The 18077-nt window shown below is 40.2% G+C and overlaps 1 protein-coding gene across 5 annotated transcripts in view; it reads right to left on the bottom strand.

Moving 5' to 3' along the window:
- The window catches only part of PLCB4 (phospholipase C beta 4), a 335443-nt gene that overhangs the window by 147351 nt on the left and 170015 nt on the right, over positions 1–18077 (bottom strand). For all 5 annotated transcript variants that reach the window (XM_075596024.1, XM_075596022.1, XM_075596021.1 and 2 more), the window contains 4 exons: positions 12249–12352; positions 7100–7180; positions 4602–4661; positions 2718–2861 (listed from right to left, as the gene is read on the bottom strand). In XM_075596024.1, coding sequence (XP_075452139.1) covers positions 2718–2861; positions 4602–4661; positions 7100–7180; positions 12249–12332 — 369 coding nt within the window. In that variant the 5' untranslated portion in view covers positions 12333–12352. The remainder of the gene's footprint in view (positions 1–2717; positions 2862–4601; positions 4662–7099; positions 7181–12248; positions 12353–18077) is intronic.

Genomic DNA, 18077 nt, shown 5'->3' with positions numbered 1-18077 from the left:
TGACCTATGGTGACCTCAAGTAATTGCAGTGTGGTTCTGCTACATTCTACGGCCATCAGAACTTGCTCATGAAGATCAAGTGTACCCTGTCATTGAATCAAATATATATATACATTTTTTTTAACTTAGAAAGAAGCATGCAAGTAAAGAAGCAAAACTGAAAAGCGAGCCATGAGAGCGTCCGATATAAATATGTTTCAGCCCTATAAATCTGTTCTCAATGCTTACCAGATTTCTCGGTTTCATATGAATCTATTCAGCTCATCTCTAAATAATATGGTCCGTAGATGTGACCAGTCTTTTTACGCTATTTCTACAGAGAGGCGACAAAATACTTTGCAGGCGAGATGTGAAATCATTTGGGCCACAAAATGAAATTTATGTTGGAAGTCTTCCATTTCACTGTGGGAATTAAATAAGCAAGTACAGCTGTTGGCAATTCAGTATTGAAAGACGCCCCTTTGCAGTGACTTTAATGACACACATGTAAGCGAGTTGTTGCAGTTACGAAAGGAATGGTAGAAAAATGATCTGGATTTTCAAACTGAGGTCAGTGGCAAGCAATCATGTGACTGAAAAAAAGTGGTGCCCACGTTACCAGTATCACATATCAATAATAAGTATTATTCTTACCAATCCAGGTGGAATGTAAGTAAATGTCTGGAAGCAATAGTTATCCCTTTATTTCCCTTGCAGAACAGTTTTTTCAAGTTTTTGTTAAAATTGGAGAAATGTCTTATTTATATTTTTCCAATTCTGACCATTTCTTTTTCATTGTAATGTTAACTTGGTGGTCACTTCAGTGAGTAAAAGTAATATACAGTTTGACATAAAATAGTCAGTTCGCGGGCATATATGGGGACATATTCATTAAAGGCCAAACTAGAGAGGGACCCCCGCTACAGCTGTAATGGTAATAAGATAAGTAGAACGTAGAGGGGCTGTTTGGGGCAAGTTCCGACTGCAGCCTTGACAAAGCGTTCAGCGAAACGCGCGCGTCGGCACTCCCCCTAACGTGCACGTGCAAGGCTCATACATTGTGTTCGCCGCATAGGGGGCTCCACACGGGAGCATCTGCGCAGCCCTGCTCGTGGCATATTACTAAAGCTGCGGTATATTCAGACGAGAATACGCTGCCCGTGCTTTCAAAGGGGATACGTTTTATAGCACCAGTCTTTAGCTTTAGACCATATTTACTAGGGACAGAATTACCTATTTGCAGTCCTTTGCTATACTAGGATATAAAGTTACTCTGCTGGCTACAGTTACTGTTACTAAGCATCAAGCACACTACTATTATTCTTAGGTCAATGACCCTATCCTGGGGTCACTTAGGTTTGGACTGTCAACTCATACCCTTTAAGGGGGTTCTCACACTATTGATTACTCCCTAGGTGCTTTACCATAACCTGGGTATAACACTGGTATGCTATTTAGTTTAGTGTTTATCAGATAAACACTTTTCTCACTATATCTAATCTAGTGAATCAGTGTGTTGCTGTTTTCCCCTCTGTGCATGGGAACTGCAACAATGCAACTACTATTTCTCAGCTGTCTTAAGGGTTATACAGTAGTGCACGCTTAAGAGCCTTCTGTGTTGCTCTGAGCTAGCACACTGTATCAGGTACTCTACAAGACCATTTGTCAACAGATTAGTTGATTCTTACATATGCAATAGGTATTGCCACAACAGTGATTCACTATAATATACATCAACTTGGCTTACCTTATATTCTACAGACCCAGGATTCGGTGGTTATTATTATACCTACCTATCAACAGGGACTACGAGTTCTCTAATGGAACTCTGTTATACCAGGCAAGCTTTAGGCATTTTATCCAGGGTGTCTAGTCATACCCATTTGTATTTTGTGCTACCTAGGCAGGTGGTCCATCGAAGCCACCCACCTAGGCACAGTATTTATAATTTATACACTGTCAGAGGGATCTATTTCCCTAACCGGAGTTACTTCACTCCCACTGGTTCTACACAGGTGTCACTGAACTGTTTATTTTAAAGCCCATTATTTTATCAGATGCTCTAATAAAGATTATTTTTAATTATCTCATACACCATCCAAGTTTAGCGTTTCGAGTGCTAATGATATTTCCAATGCAAAATTATCGAAAAAAACATAATGCTATTTCACATGGTAAAAATCTGTGATTTTTTTTACTGTATTTCATTAAGAATTAACTATGTATATAAAAAAATCTATTTGACATCTCATTTTCATGCACTTTTTCACCCGATTTGATACAATATCGCCTGGAAAAGTCAAAGCCTCCCTGAGACATGCAAATGTGGGATTTGCTGCAGACGGAAGGAGAAAGAGGGAGACCAATTTAGGAGTGGCTCAAACATATGTGTAATTATTATCAATATAGAATGTTATATGTTAATGTAGAAATAGGATATCCTATACTATGTAAGTGTCAAAGCAGTTTAAGCACTATCATTGTGCACACATGGTTCTCTGGTGATTTGCAATGTGTTGCAAGGGACATTGTTGACTAAAATCGAAGGGTCTATTTCCTTTTTGTATGTTTTATTTCATGTACTCAGTGTATGTGTTTGTTGTCCCTTTGTGGGTTGTTAATATTACAGTAATCTCTTCCTGCCAAGCCTCTATAAGTCATACTGTATTTGACATGAACAGATCAGGGTAGCCACAGAAACATGTTTGCATCATAAGCAGTGTTTAATTGTAGAATACCTTAGCTACTTCTACACTCTCTGCTACCATGTACGTGAAGCTGATGTTGACCAGATCTGTACCACTGCAGACACACACTATCCGGCCCTCTAGCTCTTGTTCAGCTTTTCCAACAGCTTCAAGCGCAGATAGTATTTTTGGATCCTGCATCGGAGAAGAAAGCATGATTTATTAGAGCGTACAGCATTCCAGTAATAAGTCGCAAGACCATGCCAGCATCAAATAAGCCTTTAAGTAACCATGAAGATGTGGATGTTTCACTGCACAAGTGATACTATGAATGACATACAGTATTCATAGGGTTAGAAAAAATAGAACACATGTATACTGTGTTTAAGTAGATGCAATAATATATTTAGCTGAATCAGACAATTCGCAATCTTAGCATTCCAGGCATGCGGATACTCTTCAGGTTCTGTGTACTTTAGGCTTAGGCCCCGCTCCCTCAGTCAGCGCGACCGCACTGCAGACAGGCGGCGTGCTGAAAGGCACAGACCGCGATATGCGGTCTGTAGGGAGCCGGAGCGGGAGGGTGGGAGTGGGAGGAGGGGGCGTGGTTTGAGAGGAGGGACCCGCTACTCTCCCCCCCTCACTCCACGGGCTCGGGCTCGGTCTCCCGGGCTGCGTCTCCCGGGCTGCAGGAGGGAGCTGCTGCGGGCTGCTGGAAGGTAAGCAGCTCCTGCTCCCTCCCCCGTCCCCCACAAATGCCCTCCTCACACACGCTGATACACACACACACACCCCACCCCCTACCTTGTGCAGGAAGCTGTCTGACAGCTCTAAAGCCACTGATAGGCTCATCAGCGCACCACGTGACGCGTCACCGCTCGGGATCACAATTTTCTTGCATCCCCTGCCGGCTGACGCGTCACAGCGCGTAGTGAGCCGTGCAGCGAGGGGGGACTGGGACCGGCTCAGAAGGATTCCCCTGCTGGTGGGGAACGCTCACGCGGCCGCCCGCGTCGCCGGGCGCAGCGGGTCCCAGCCCTTAGAGCAATAATTCTGCTTTAATATTCTTTCAATGCAACCCTATTTAGGAGGTCTGCCAGTATATGTCCACACAGCTTATAAACCAGTTGTTCTGCATATATCAGAAAACAAGCAAAAAAACAACCTTATTAGTTCTCTAGAGCGCAATCAGTAACTCTGAAAAGACACACTCACACCTCTCCATCTCCAAACACAAACGCACACACACACTGCAGCTCTCCATCCACACACACACACACACACACACACACACACACACACACACACACACACACACACACACACACACACTGCAGCTCCATCTTCACACACACACACCTGAACCACATTATTTTCAGCTCTGGGGATCTCCTTAGGATACTTATCGGTAAAGGTGTTGGTAATTCAGTTCTTTACAGGGGAAACAAAATGGCAGTTGAAATCACCCTGTCAACATCTGTTGCAGCTGTTTAAAGGCCTGCGTGACTTTAAACCTCCGGAAGTAACGCAGGTACATTTATCGGTAAGTATCTCAGGAACCCGTGAGATAAACGGTGCGGAAAGAGCAGCCGTTCAGCTCTCCCCCCTCCCAGGGTTGATTTGGGTGGGATTACGACTTTAATGAAAAAGAGCATTTTAATTGTCTAGAGCAGGGGTGGGCAACTCCAGTCCTCAAGGGACACCAACAGGTCAGGTTTCCAGAATAATCCTGCTTCAGCACAGCTGGCTCAATCAGTTGCTCCGTCTTGACTCAGTCTTTCACTGAGCCACTGATTGAGCCACCTGTGCTGACGCAGGGAAATCCTGAAAACCTGACATGTTCGTGGCCCTTGAGGACTGGAGTTGCCCACCATTGGTCTAAAGACACAGAAACTATACAGAAACTCCCATGGAGGAAATATCAGATGACATTACCTTGGGTACAGCAGCAACACGTATGCTGTTGATCAGAGAGCATTCCAGAACCTGACCCTCCTAAAGTGAGAGAAAATATGAAAGTCTTTAGCTAAATAAAACAGAAAATAATGCTAAAAATGAAACATATTGCTTTTGTATGGTGTGTGTGATATGGTGGTGTTTTAAACTATATAAGGACTATGTAGTAAGATCCATACAAGTGGTTTGTATGGTAATCTAATCATTTGGAGCATGCATCTTATAGTATTATTGTCCATCAATGTACTTTGCTGTTTTTTCCCTCCCTTGCATCACTGGCAGATAAGAGGAGTGGTTATGTGGACCAATAGGACAAGATAAGGACTAATAAATAGGGTTGCTAGACTTCCCATGTATATACACATGATTATCCCTTTTTTCCGTGAACTGTCCCGTTGTCCCTGAAAGGTCTGTTGAAATGCATAATTGTCCTGAATTTCAGGGGCAACAGGACAATTCAGGGATGAAGGACCATCAGGCACTGACAGGAGAAGGATGGTAGCAGCAGCAGAAGGCAATGGTATGACCCGGGAGTAAATTGCAACTTCTGGTGTCTGCCACTAGAACGGCCTCCACTCCACAGGTAAGTGCTGTGCCTTGCGACTGAGCACTTTTAGCGAGGGAGGGGCTGAGAGGTGAAGGGGGGCTGTGAGGAGGAAGAGGGGGCTGACAGGAGGCGGAGGAGGGGGGGGCTGTGAGGAGGAGGAGGACGGGGGGGCTGTGAGGCGGGTGCTGAGAAGAGGAGGAGGGGGGAGCTGAGAGGAGCCGGGGGGGGGGGGGGGGCTGTGAGGAGGCAGAAGGGGGTTTTGAGGAGGAGGGGGGCTGAGAGGAGTGAGAGCGGGCTGTGAGGAGAAGGATTGGGTGGCAGTGAGGAGGAAGGGGGCTAGGAGATGGAGATGGGGGGCTGGGAGGTGAAGCCCTGAAGATGAGAAAGGCCTTCATCCAGAGTGGGGTAAGTAGCCCCATTTTGATTACCGGTTACTATTGATTGCCAATGTGGCTGTCTAGGCTGCTATTGAGAGGGACTCAGTAGCCACAGTAACAATCAATGGGTTCATGTTTTAAATGTAACAGAATTGACCTGAAACATTGCATGCTCTGATGTTTCACCAGTAAACTGCATGATTTGTAAGTAAAGCTCTACAAAGTATGTTATGAAGGGGAAGAAGAAAGTTATGAAGGGGTTACACTTTTTCCTATGTACAATTGATTTTTGTATATTTTTTTGTGGTACATTAGGGTGTTTTGCATGGCTAAAAGGCCTACAAGTCACATCTTGATATCTGGATAATAGGGATCTTGGCCATTAGTCTAGAGGAGGGGGGGGGGGGGCGGATAGATTTGTTGGAGGGGAGGAGATGTGAATAATTGACCTGGGAAGGGGCAGGGGTGGTGGGGGTTAACCCCTTGTTTGCCTTAGAAGTAGCATAGCAATTGTTTACTTGCCTTTGAGGTGGCCAAGGAGGGTAGGTAGTGTAGTGGTAGTGTAGTTTAATGTTAATATTACCTATTTGTAGCCCTTAGTGGCCAGCTAGTCATGGAAATTGACCATTTGAGCTAATAAGGGTTAATAGTACTGTAATGTGTTATGTGTTGTAGTTATCGTGTTATCACCTATTTCAGGCTGGTTTACGATATCTGGCCCATATATATATTGGCCATTATATACATAGGCTAGACAGGGCTAACGCCAGCCTGGAGTAGGTGGTAATAAAATGCTTTATTCTTGGCGTTACTGTGGTTCCGATAAATATTGGGACTTGCTGTATGGCATCAACATGACTCTAACTTCAGTATTCAGTCATGTTAATACCGGTCCCGATATGTTTTATCGGTCGTGGTAAAAAATGTTTTAATTTTAGTGGTTCAATGTTGATGTATTGCACCATAATAAAAATGCTTTTGGGACTTGGGGGGCGGGCAATAACACATTTTAGGCTTAACAATGTTTGATTTATCCAGGCCTTAAATTCCTGAGTAAATCCAAACACTTTGAAATTAGACCCTGCCCTGAAAAACCATTTATTCACAAATCTCCAGTACAGGTTCTGACTTTAGTTCCTTTATCTCCTTCTGAATACAAAAAGAGCATGGCAGGCAGGCAATGCACAAAATGAACAATTTAGTGGTGGCAATATGCAGATTTGGGCAATTTTCTGGTCTAAAAAATGTGAGCTAGTCTTGCAGTGTATAGAGATACTTATTAAAACCATACAGTGCTCCCGTTCATTATCAGTGTTTTCAAAGGAGTGAACTGCTATACAGTACTGTACTTTCCCCCTATCGTTTGCCATGCCACATGGATCACAGGTTACACCTTTACTCTGCAACAATGTCCCCAAAGAGATTACTAGCTGCAAAACTGGCCATTTGTAATTCTTTATCATTGTTGCCTAAAAACCTACTCCATGGGAAATAAATAGAAGGAAAAGAAAAAACTTACAATGCTAAAAATCCTTTGCTACATTACTTCATACCTTTCCTTCACTTTTCCATGTCACGAAGAAACCAAATTCGTCCATTTTAAAGAGGCAATTAGGCTCAAACACAAATGACTCCTAACAAAAAAGAAAGATAACTTGACTTTATATCATGGTTAAGAACAGTGTTCTCAAAAAGCCCAACATACAACATGAATGATATAAACAAATGATAGAGGTCATTCTCTAAAGAGTTGAGTTTCGGAGAATGCCTAAATACACTTGCCACTGGTTATTGTCCCCTTGTCACGTTTTCCTTCACCAAATACTATGGCAGCCAATTTTAGATAACTTCATAATTGGCTTCCCGCTAAAGGCAAACATTTGGCAGTTTTGTTATCTGTGCAAATGAAAATGCTATGCATGTGGAAATGCTTCAAGCAACTACCCGGTCACACTCAATTAAATTATCAGGAGTAAGGGGAGGAGAGCGGCAGGCAATTTGCCTATGGAAGAAAACAAAAGTCTTGCTGGATGTAGAAAAACATAGCACAAAAATTATATATAGATTATTTGTAAAAAAAAAAAAAAGTAATCAATAACCAAGATCTGATTGCTGAAACTAGGTACAGTAGTTATTGAACCACGTTGGAAGGAGGGACTTTATATCTAACAGATATTAGGTCTAAAGAAATGTAGGGGCGGGTGAAATATAAATATAAATATATATATATATATACACACAAAAAAATATTGCTGCACAAAAATCAGTAACCTAACAATGGTAAATAGATAAATGCATCTGTAAACACTAAATTTAAATGCTGCAATAGTGTCTCAGCTCCCACACAAAAAAAACAAGAAAGAACAGATGGACGTATAGACACAAGCGCAAGAAAACAGTCCTGAAAAATTATAAATGAAAAATAATAATGATGGAGCAAGGAAGGTATCCTTGGAAAAATGAAAAAGAAAAACAATAGAAAATAAGAAAGTACAGTTTGAATAGTCCTCTGTGTGATGTAACTGGGGAGTCTCACTGTATCACAGATACTGTTTGCATGTTCAATCCTAGTGGAAGTGTTCCTGCTGCTGCTTCTGGATCGGGGAATCCTCAGAGCCCAAACAGTGAAAGTGGAATATCTAGAATACAGGAGCGCAGACAAACTCCAAAGTCTTCACAAACATTTACGGGGTCTGCAGCTGCTATTCCCTTGTGGAAAGGATTATCCCTGATTACCACAGCAGGCGCTGTATTACCTTGGACTGTTGGATTGCACCCCCTGTGTGGGACTATCATTTATATCAGTATTGGTTGCTGGATAATCCTGGACTGTCCCTTGTACGCGCCCCCTGTTAGGATACATTTATCCCGGTTGCTCGTTGTTTTTGTGCATTTTTCTATAGGGAGATCTGTACAGGGAAAGGGAAGAACCATCAGACATTTTTGTGTCTCGTGGGAACGGGCCTGAAGAAGGGGTTTGTACCCCGAAACGTTGCCGCCCTCCTCTCCCTGTCACTTTTATATTTATGTCTCACCCTATCCTTTTTCCTTCCCCTGTTTTTCTCCCATTATTATTTTGTTTGGATGCATTGTGGTTTTATATTTTTTACTTACATAACATTAGGATTTGTGTTTTTTTTTGCCCATTAAACTTTTTTTTAGCATATTCCTTTCTTTTTTTATTCTTCTGTGTGCTGGGAACATTGGATTCTTTTTTTATTTATTTATTGTTTTGATATATATATATATAATTTTTTTTAATTATTTTTTTCTTATATTTTATTTATTATGTTTATTATGTTTTAATATATATACACACACACTGCGTTTTAAATGATCCAAACAGGAAAAAGTCGGTGCACAGTCTAAAAAGATGACTCTGAACGTGGTGACCAAGTACGATGTTTATTGATTAAAATCCAAAAACATGTGGTGCTTGCAAGTTCTCTAACATGTTTTGCATGTCGTAGGCGCTTTGTCAAAGGGTAACTTGCTGAAACAAAGTGTATCTTGATATACAGTAGGCGGTCTTGATTAAAGAATTGACTGCAGATTGCCTCTGATCAATCGCTTGATCTAGAACTGGTGAGATATGCAAATCATTACAAGGAACCACCAACCATGATACACTGTGTCACCTAGAAGTTATATTAGCAAAAAAACACAAACAAAATGTGTCAAACATCAACCGTATAACAACCTGAAACATAAAAGTGAAAACAATGACCTACATTGGTACTACTGATAAAATACAAGGGTGTATAAAGACAGCCAAACATGTAAAAGTGCTACATATAAAAACACAAAGTACCAAGATATATAAATCTCAACATAGTGGAGACATGCGTATATCATAAAGATATTATAGATAAATATAAAGATATACTGGATGAACTGAATAATGTAATCTAAACTAATCAATATATAATCTCAACCGAGTTGAGCATTACTTTCAATCTTGTAATTGCATGGATGACAATGAGAGATAATGAAAAGTAAAACCATATGTATCCAGAAAATGAGAAATGTATTGGATATTCACTATTGATACTCCCTATCCTAGAGGTATCAATGTTGAATGGGAATTGCAACATTTCCTTCAAGATTGAATATATCTCTCAATTTCTAGTTGCATATGAGATTTTTCATCAATAAATCTATTATATATCAGCGATATGGTTCTCCAATATGGATAGAATTTATGACTTCTCCTTTCTTTAAACCTCAAAAATTCCAAAATGTCTTTACATATGTTTTACATATTGTTATTTTGTACTTCAGCAATTATATAACTGATCCCTTATGGTACAGGCGGTGGTATCTAATTTTTATGCATCAGCATGTTTAATGGTTTATCATTGATAGGCAGTGAATCACAATTCACAACTTTGGATACTGCGACCATTTTCTGGATACATATGGTTTTACTTTTCATTATTGTCATCATGCAATTACAAGATTGAAAGTAATGCTCAACTCGGTTGAGATTATATATTGATTAGTTTAGATTACATTATTCAGTTCATCCAGTATATCTTTACATTTTATCTATAACATCTTTATGATATACGCATGTCTCTACCATGTTGAGATTTAGATATGTTGGTACTTTGTGTTTTTATATGTAGCACTTTTACATGTTTGGCTGTCTTTATACAGCCTTGCATTTTATCAGTAGTACCAATGTAGGTCATTGTTTTCACTTTTATGTTTCAGGTTGTTACACGGTTGATGTTTGACACATTTTGTTTGTGTTTTTTTGCTAATATAACTTCTAGGTGACATGGTGTATCATGGTTGGTGGCTCCTTGTAATGATTTGCATTTCTCACCAGTTCTAGATCAAGCGATTGCCTCTGCTTAACCTGCAGTCAATTCTTTAATCAAGAACGCCTATATCAAGATACACTTTGTCTCAGCGAGTTACCCTATGACAAAGCGCCTACGACATGCGAAACATGTTAGAGAACTTTGGTAGCCTACACCTTGGAAAGGCAGTATTACTGCCGAAACGTTGGATTCCTTGGCACATTAAACCCCTTTTCAATTGATGATTAAGACCGTGTGCCTGATTCTTCTTCTTCAGAGAGCTTGCAAGCATCACGTTTTTGGATTTTAATCAATAAACGGCATTCTTGGTCACCACGTCCAGTGTTATCTTTTTTTGGGTGTGCATTGGCTTTTTCCTGTTTGGATCCTTCCCCCTGCTGCATGCTCAATGCTTGGGAGCACGCCTGGCAGGAACCTCCGTTCGGACTGAGGGTCGTGGAGGACCGTGAATAGTCTGGACTATACTATCCACATTATTGTTATGCTGTTCATCATGCCAGTGGATTCTGCATGTTGCACGTACTCTTGGGGCTGGTGTTGTTGGGTACCGCTGATAGCCCTTCACGGGGGACCCACAACAGCCTCACTCCACCATGCACAGGGTTAAGTTGCATTTTTTACTGACAGGCTCATGGTCATAATCACTTGCCCACACTCACAAAGATTTGCTGATTCCACAAGATTCGTGCTTTACAGTGTTATACACCACTCAGGTGGACTAATTATTGTTATTCATATTGTATTTTTTTGATGCACCGGACTCTGGGACTGAATACTACTCAATTTTTCACATGCATTTTAAAAGATGATACTTATTTGCCACAGATATATACTGGTGGCTTTATGCATGCAGTAATCAGGAAAATCACCATATTTGCGTCTCTGAAAGCCTTATGAATCTATCAAAGACTGATTCCCTGCTTCTAAGAGGTGTGCCGAATTACAACCAGTCAGCATTGGGTGGGGGGAGCCTATGTGCGCTTCATAAACCCATCCGAGTCCTATTGTGGTCACACCCTTGATGAAGCAATAAGTCTATGTTGCAAAACGCGTTGGACAAAGTACCTGAGGGGGTTTGTCCCAGTTGGCAAACCATACTCATACCGGAGTGGGTCATCATAGCTGAAGTCTCTATAGTCGTAGAACGAAGCTATAGGACAACAGTCACTCTAAACAGATAAGCTCTGCTTATCATTGTTATTGCTCATGCATTATTGCACTTTTCCAGTTGTTTATATTCCATTAAATGTGTTTTGATAATCTAAACCACGTGGACTGTGTTTGTATTCTAGATGTTCCACTGTCACTGTATTCTAGATGTTATATCTATAAAACAAAAAGATGTGGATTTCAGACGGCATTTTATTTATCAGGTAACATCAGATATTTGAAATTGAAATAATTTATGTACTGAGTAAGAAGATCTAACCAGGCACAAAAAACAGCGTCAACATGGACAAAAAAGCTCTGCAAAATAGTTTGGAAAATATTTAATTTGTCCTCTTCCCTCTGTTCTTCCAAATGTGACAAACATCAGATGTTTATGTTGAGTGAAATTACCCTTTAATTGATATGGTCTGCTGGTCATAATCAAATTTTTGTTTTTATAATTACTTTGCATACCACACTGCAGGACCTTTTACTCTTTTGTGAAACACAAGGTGTGTTATTGGTACCCCAGGTAAATCTGTACAGGAGTCATGAAAGTAATGCTAGTACTGCCCAAACTACATCTAATTAGAAAGGCATTTAAAAAACCCTATTCATCTCAGGGTGAAGTCTGTTGTAGATTCAGCTTTCTATCCCACAGCAGGAGTCCAATTACTGAACTTGGTAAGAGACATCAACAGAACAATGCCATTCAGTATCTTACTTCTTCATATCTGTCAAAAACTGCCCCATCTTGCATGAAGGAAGAGACAACCTTCTGCCAATTGAATTCATATGGTTTTGCCATGTTGTTTTCTTGGGAAAGGCCTAAAAGACAAAAAAGAAAAGGTAAATATCATAACTGCAACATAATTCAATGCAAGACAATTAAAATAAGACTTTTTAATATTTCCTTTTAAAAACGTAATCTTCTAAAGTTCCTTTGTCCCTTTGTTTTTATGCCCCAACCCTGACTAAATATTCTTGGTTATCTACACTTTTGATGGCACACACATTGTGTAGTCATTTTTTCAGTTTATGACTGAGTAACTGTATTTGTTGTGTAGGGAGTTACTGTGTTAATGCATATTCTTAGTTCTAAAGATGCACAATATGAAATCTATGCTTGCAGAGCTAACTGTCTTGATGGAATGTTTTGAAACTTACAACTGTAAATGTAAGTGCATCAGAATTTAGTGAACAGTATAAAGCGTAAGTGTGTTTGGAGAGGGTTGTGTAGGTATTAAAGTACTTAAAGAAGCAGTTCCCTATGCTCACTATTTTCAGCTCCAGCGACCCCATGATTCTGTACATGCTATATATATATAAGGTAGAGATCAAAAGATACTAAACATTTCCTATAAAGAATGAGTTATATAGTTGTGGGTCCATGCAGCAGAAAATAGCTATCATGTCTTATTTCCACTGTAACCAATTCTTATTCTCAAATCCTTAAACCAAACAACAAGTCATGAAATCACACAAGTGAAGAACTTGTTGTCACACCGATATGAAAACAGGTTTTTTCTTTAGTGATTTTATGTATATATATAAACCATAAAATATCATGTGTAACTTGTAGACAAAATAACTCTTGTAACTTAGGCATAGATAATAACATTTTACCAAGTTTGTCATTCCACAATTCCAAGAAATCCTTATGTTAGAACCTCAACTAACAGCCATCTAACCATTTTCAGATCTTAGGGGAATTACAGGAAGTCCTCTTCTTTTATTACTCATACTGGGTAAATTACCCCCCTCCCCCCCAATATATATATATATTTATTTTTTTCATTATTATTATTATTAAAATATGAAAGTAATCACTAAGGGCCCAATTCAATATGTTTCGAAGGGGAAAGATCTCTTTGCAATCAGAACATATTGAATCACGCTCTAAATCCTTAAATTCACAGAAACTATAGATAGAATATTTCAAAATGTATCTGCCTTATGCATAATAGCTTGGTGATTGAAAGCCTGACCTGGTATTCTCCAGTCAGGCACCAAAGAAGAACATAAAAAGCTCCCTGTGTCAGTAAGGATTTGGAGAACACAAAGGTACTGTAAGTTTGTGTGTGTGTGTGTGTGTGTGCAGTTAGTTTGTACTGGATGTGTAAAGTGGATTTCAGTGTGTTTGTGTATGTGTCGGTGGTGCGTGTGTAGGCGTGTAGGAGGAGACAATGTGTCTGTGAGGGTGCAGGGATCAGTGTGTCTGTGGGCAGATGAAGGAGTCAGTGCAGGGAACTTGTGGAATTAGTTGTCAGACATGGTTATTTTTGTTGCGTAAATGCCGCTTTCATTATGTATTTTTATTAAGGCTGAAATGCAGAAACCTATAACACTGGTGATTTTTGTCTTTGTATTTCCTCCATAATAAAAATGCTTCAACCGTGGATCACTTTCTAGAGATTCCAGCTCCAACTTTATAGACCTGTAATATGCTCTTCTATATGTTTTATAAAGTGTGTGTGTCTTCAAAAGATACTCTACAATTTGCTGCACAACCCTCCAGCAGCACGGAAACTATAATAGATGCATCATTTACACCCCCAATAAACATGTTGGTTAGTTGTTCATTCATTGCCAATTATGGCTCGGTAGTGGCCTATTGTATTTTTTTCATACAAAATCATACTGTGAAGCGTTAGTAACAGGTCATTCAACATATTAAAATATACAAGAAGTGTGTCTAAGTTTAAAATATACAGTGGTAGTGGCTGCTGACTTCATCCATGAGGACAAGCTGAAAAGGCTTTGTTACAATGCTTTCTGCCACTTCCAACCTTATGAAGTAATACAAGTCTATTTCCACTGTAGAAAAACAACATTCACAGCATACTATTTACACATTACAATGAAAGGTTTAGGGCCATATTTACTGAGCAAAGCTATTTGATAAGACACCTTCCGTGCAGAAGTTTTCCCGAAAGGTCTTCTGGAAAAGCACTGCTTAGTAAATATGGGCCACAGTCAAAGTTCTGTTTTTTTTCTCTTTTTTTTACCCATATACAGAGGCCCTGCTCTCTTCCCCATTCATTGCCAGAGAAGAACGTGGGGACTCTGTAAAAGTCTCTTACAGTACCTTCTCCTTCGCGCCTTTCCTCCTTCTGCAGCGTCGCGGTGTGACGCCATGATGACACGTAGCCATAAAAACGTGACATCACATGGTGTTATGTTGTCATGGAAAAGCGTCGTTATGTGACTTGCGGTGTCATTTGATGCCGCAACGCTTCAGAAGGAGGAGGGCGGTGCTGCAGCAGGATGAGGCGCTCCAGGCAGTAAAAAGGTAATTACCTATGGGAGGCAACATTTTTGATTCGAAACTGCCGGTGCCCGAGGATTACACTGTGGGATGACTGATCCGGAAGCATGCAGCCCCTGCAGCGATGTCACGACAGCACTATCCCCAGAGCCGCGGCTTTAAGCTTTTTCGGCCATGGTTCCAGAGACAGTAAGTTGTGCTACTGCACTAAGTGCTTGTACTAATCACTTCATGTTGGGATATGCTGCTGGCAGCACAGTACAGTACTTAGATTTTAATCATGAACACAATACCATCTTATGGATGTTATGAGAAAATCCAGCACAGATGTTTTGATAACCGTCTTTCTCACAAATCAATGTAAAGCTTAATGGTAAATCCTGCTTTAATCATTTTGCAGATGTGTGAGAGATGTACAGTATGCAGCATCCCCTGGAAACAGCTTACTTATTCTTAAACTTGAGCTGATTTATCTTGTATTGAAATAAATTTGCACTGAAAGCTATCAGAATTTAGTTTAAAAAAACAAACAGCATTAGTGAAATATGTGAATATTGTAGGAAATGTGGATAAGAAATCAATCTAAAAATGTAGGAACAATATTTTCATAGATATAACAAACTTAAAAAGATGGAATAAGAGATCACATAAGAAATATCCAAATTAGTTTAACAACTCACTGTGTCTCTAATCACTTTTAAAATCACACATGGGAAGAACTCCCAGGATTTAAAATGTTGCGCTATAGACAAAGTAGACATACAGTAGATAGGAGGGGAGATGCTAGGTATGTAGAAGGAAAGGAGCACACCATCCGCATCAGTGGATCAAAAATAGATAGGGCAGCTCCAGATGTAGGAGAAATTGTGTTTATTGCACAATCAGCTTAGCAATGAAGGTGTAGGAAATACACCAACAACATGTTTCATCCAACAGGACTTTATCAAGGTTTTACCTTATAAAATGTATGCTTATGCTTATTCCCTTACACCTTGATAAAGTCTTGTTGGATGAAACATGTTCATTGCTAAGCTGATTGTGCAGTAAACACAATGTTACTACATCTGGAGTTGCCCTATCTATTTTTGATCCACTGATGCGGATGCTGTGCTCTTTTCCTCCTACATATCCTGATCTCTACCATTGAGGATTGCACGCTGCAGAGTTTTTCCCTGTCTGGATTTCACTGTCAGGTAAAGGGCAACAGCCCCTCTGTATTTACCTTTTCAGTGACTGCTGTTTTATTGATCTAAACCCTATGGGTAGGTAATCACTTACCAGGTGACCAATCTCTGTGGTAGCCAGGTGGGCACCACTAAGTCCCTTAATCTCCCTTGGGTGATTTCTGTTATAATACAGTTATTATGGACATTGGGACTATACTCTGAATATATGGTTCTTATACAATAGAGCACTTACGGTGAAGCACCATCTACCAAATCACCGAGATGCTAGGTAGAATAAACTCTACCAGAGAGAAATAATTTACATTATTCATGAGGCCCCCCCGCCTATGGATAGGGGGGCCGCTGTAAAGAAAAAGCACCTTGCTTGAAAACACGTTTGCCAATGTAAACATTTGGCAACAGCTGACAATGCTGGTGAATTTTCATTTTGCTAGTTTAGGGCACATAGGATGTCAATAGAGCCATATTGGAATCGTTTCTTTCCCAAACTGTATCTCCCTCTATCGTTCTCCTTTAAGTTCACAGAGATTCGATTGGTCCTCAACACTGAGCCTCAGTGACCTAATCTTTCTCCACTGCTTCACCATTTCCATTTTCAGAGTACACAGATTAAAAATGTGAGTAAAACCAGTGACTAAAACCCTCCACCGTACAGCAGATTAAAAAAAAAAAAACTTAAGAGCCCATTCATGTCTCAGACAGGCCCACAAACCTGTCTTTCCCCATAATCACTCAGTATACAATGCTTCCATTGCAGCAAGGGATTCTGGGTAGCACAGCCTGGGTCAAAGAAGTGCATGGTTACAGTAGCCAACCTACTCACCAACAGCTGTTTCAAACTTTTGAGTCTCATCGAGAATACTGAGAGATCACGGACTGTGGTAAACTATCACATCCATGGTTTCCTCCCTTTAAGTTTGCTGTATGGTGAAGGGTTTTTTGTCACTATGTTACTCCCTATAACTTACTTTGTTTCTGCTTGTAGCCACTACATCTTCCCATTGCAGGGCTAGTAACCATCCTCACACCCAGACCCAAAAGATTGAAACACCAGTCTGTGAGTAGATTTACTGGCTATGCTATAGGCATCCATTTTAAAATGGATAAGATGCAAAAAGTGGCACACTGTGAGTGCTTATTTGCATGTCATCACCCAGAATCCCCTTGCTGCAGTGGAACCATTGTACGCTAAGAAAAAATTGTGGAATGCAGGTTTGTGGACCTGTCTGAGACTGGTGAATGTGCTAATAAGTGGTATTTTTTATTTGCTGCTCCCTTTAAGTCAAATTCAGGAACCTCAAAATGGTAACAGATTAGCCCACCTTCAATAGTTCAAACTACTTTTTATGGTGCAAACTATAAGAGCGATGGTTTACATTATATATATTACTTAATAAATCCATCATTATGTGACCATTATCATTTCAAACGTTTTAATGTTCCCCTAGGAGCACATCATATTGTTGTACATGACATCCTTATCAGAGAAAACCACAAGTTAGAAGGAATACGTTGCTTGGTGAATAGGGACATGTAAGCTAGTGACACAAGTCAAAACCTTCTGTGTGCACTGTGTGACTGACACGGGAGACCAGGCCATTTACACCTTTTTACCAGGATCATGCATTGAGCAAAACGAGTTAAATAAATAAATTGTACATTTATTCACAGGAAAAGGCAAACACAAAATGTACAGCAAAAAAGACACACTTATTTGGGAATTGGGGGTTGAAAAACTATGCTTTCCTATGTGTAGGGGCTTATCAATCCAAAGCTTACCCAAAAAAGTCTTGGAACTGAAATCAACCTGAAGTTCCAAATGCCACAGCTCCCCTCTCCCTCCAAAGGGCTGGAATTTACTTGGTGCTTAGACACTTAGAAAACTTTGAGAGAACTTTGATAGCCCTTGGAGAACACTGGAAAACACCTCTATCTCTAATGGGCACAAGGCGTTACTGTATAATACCTCTGACTTTCATTCAAAAAACACTATAGCCCAATCCAAAGCGTGAGAAATGTCTCCGCCGCCAATCAGAGACAAACTGGTAGACACAACAGGGTTACCTGGAAATCTGAATGAACCATGGGGCATGGGCAA

Source organism: Ascaphus truei, chromosome 4 (assembly GCF_040206685.1).
Source record: "Ascaphus truei isolate aAscTru1 chromosome 4, aAscTru1.hap1, whole genome shotgun sequence".
NCBI classification, from domain to species: Eukaryota; Metazoa; Chordata; class Amphibia; order Anura; family Ascaphidae; genus Ascaphus; species Ascaphus truei.
The sequence above is the reverse complement of the archived record's forward strand: the minus strand, read 5'-3'. Positions and strand labels throughout refer to the sequence as shown.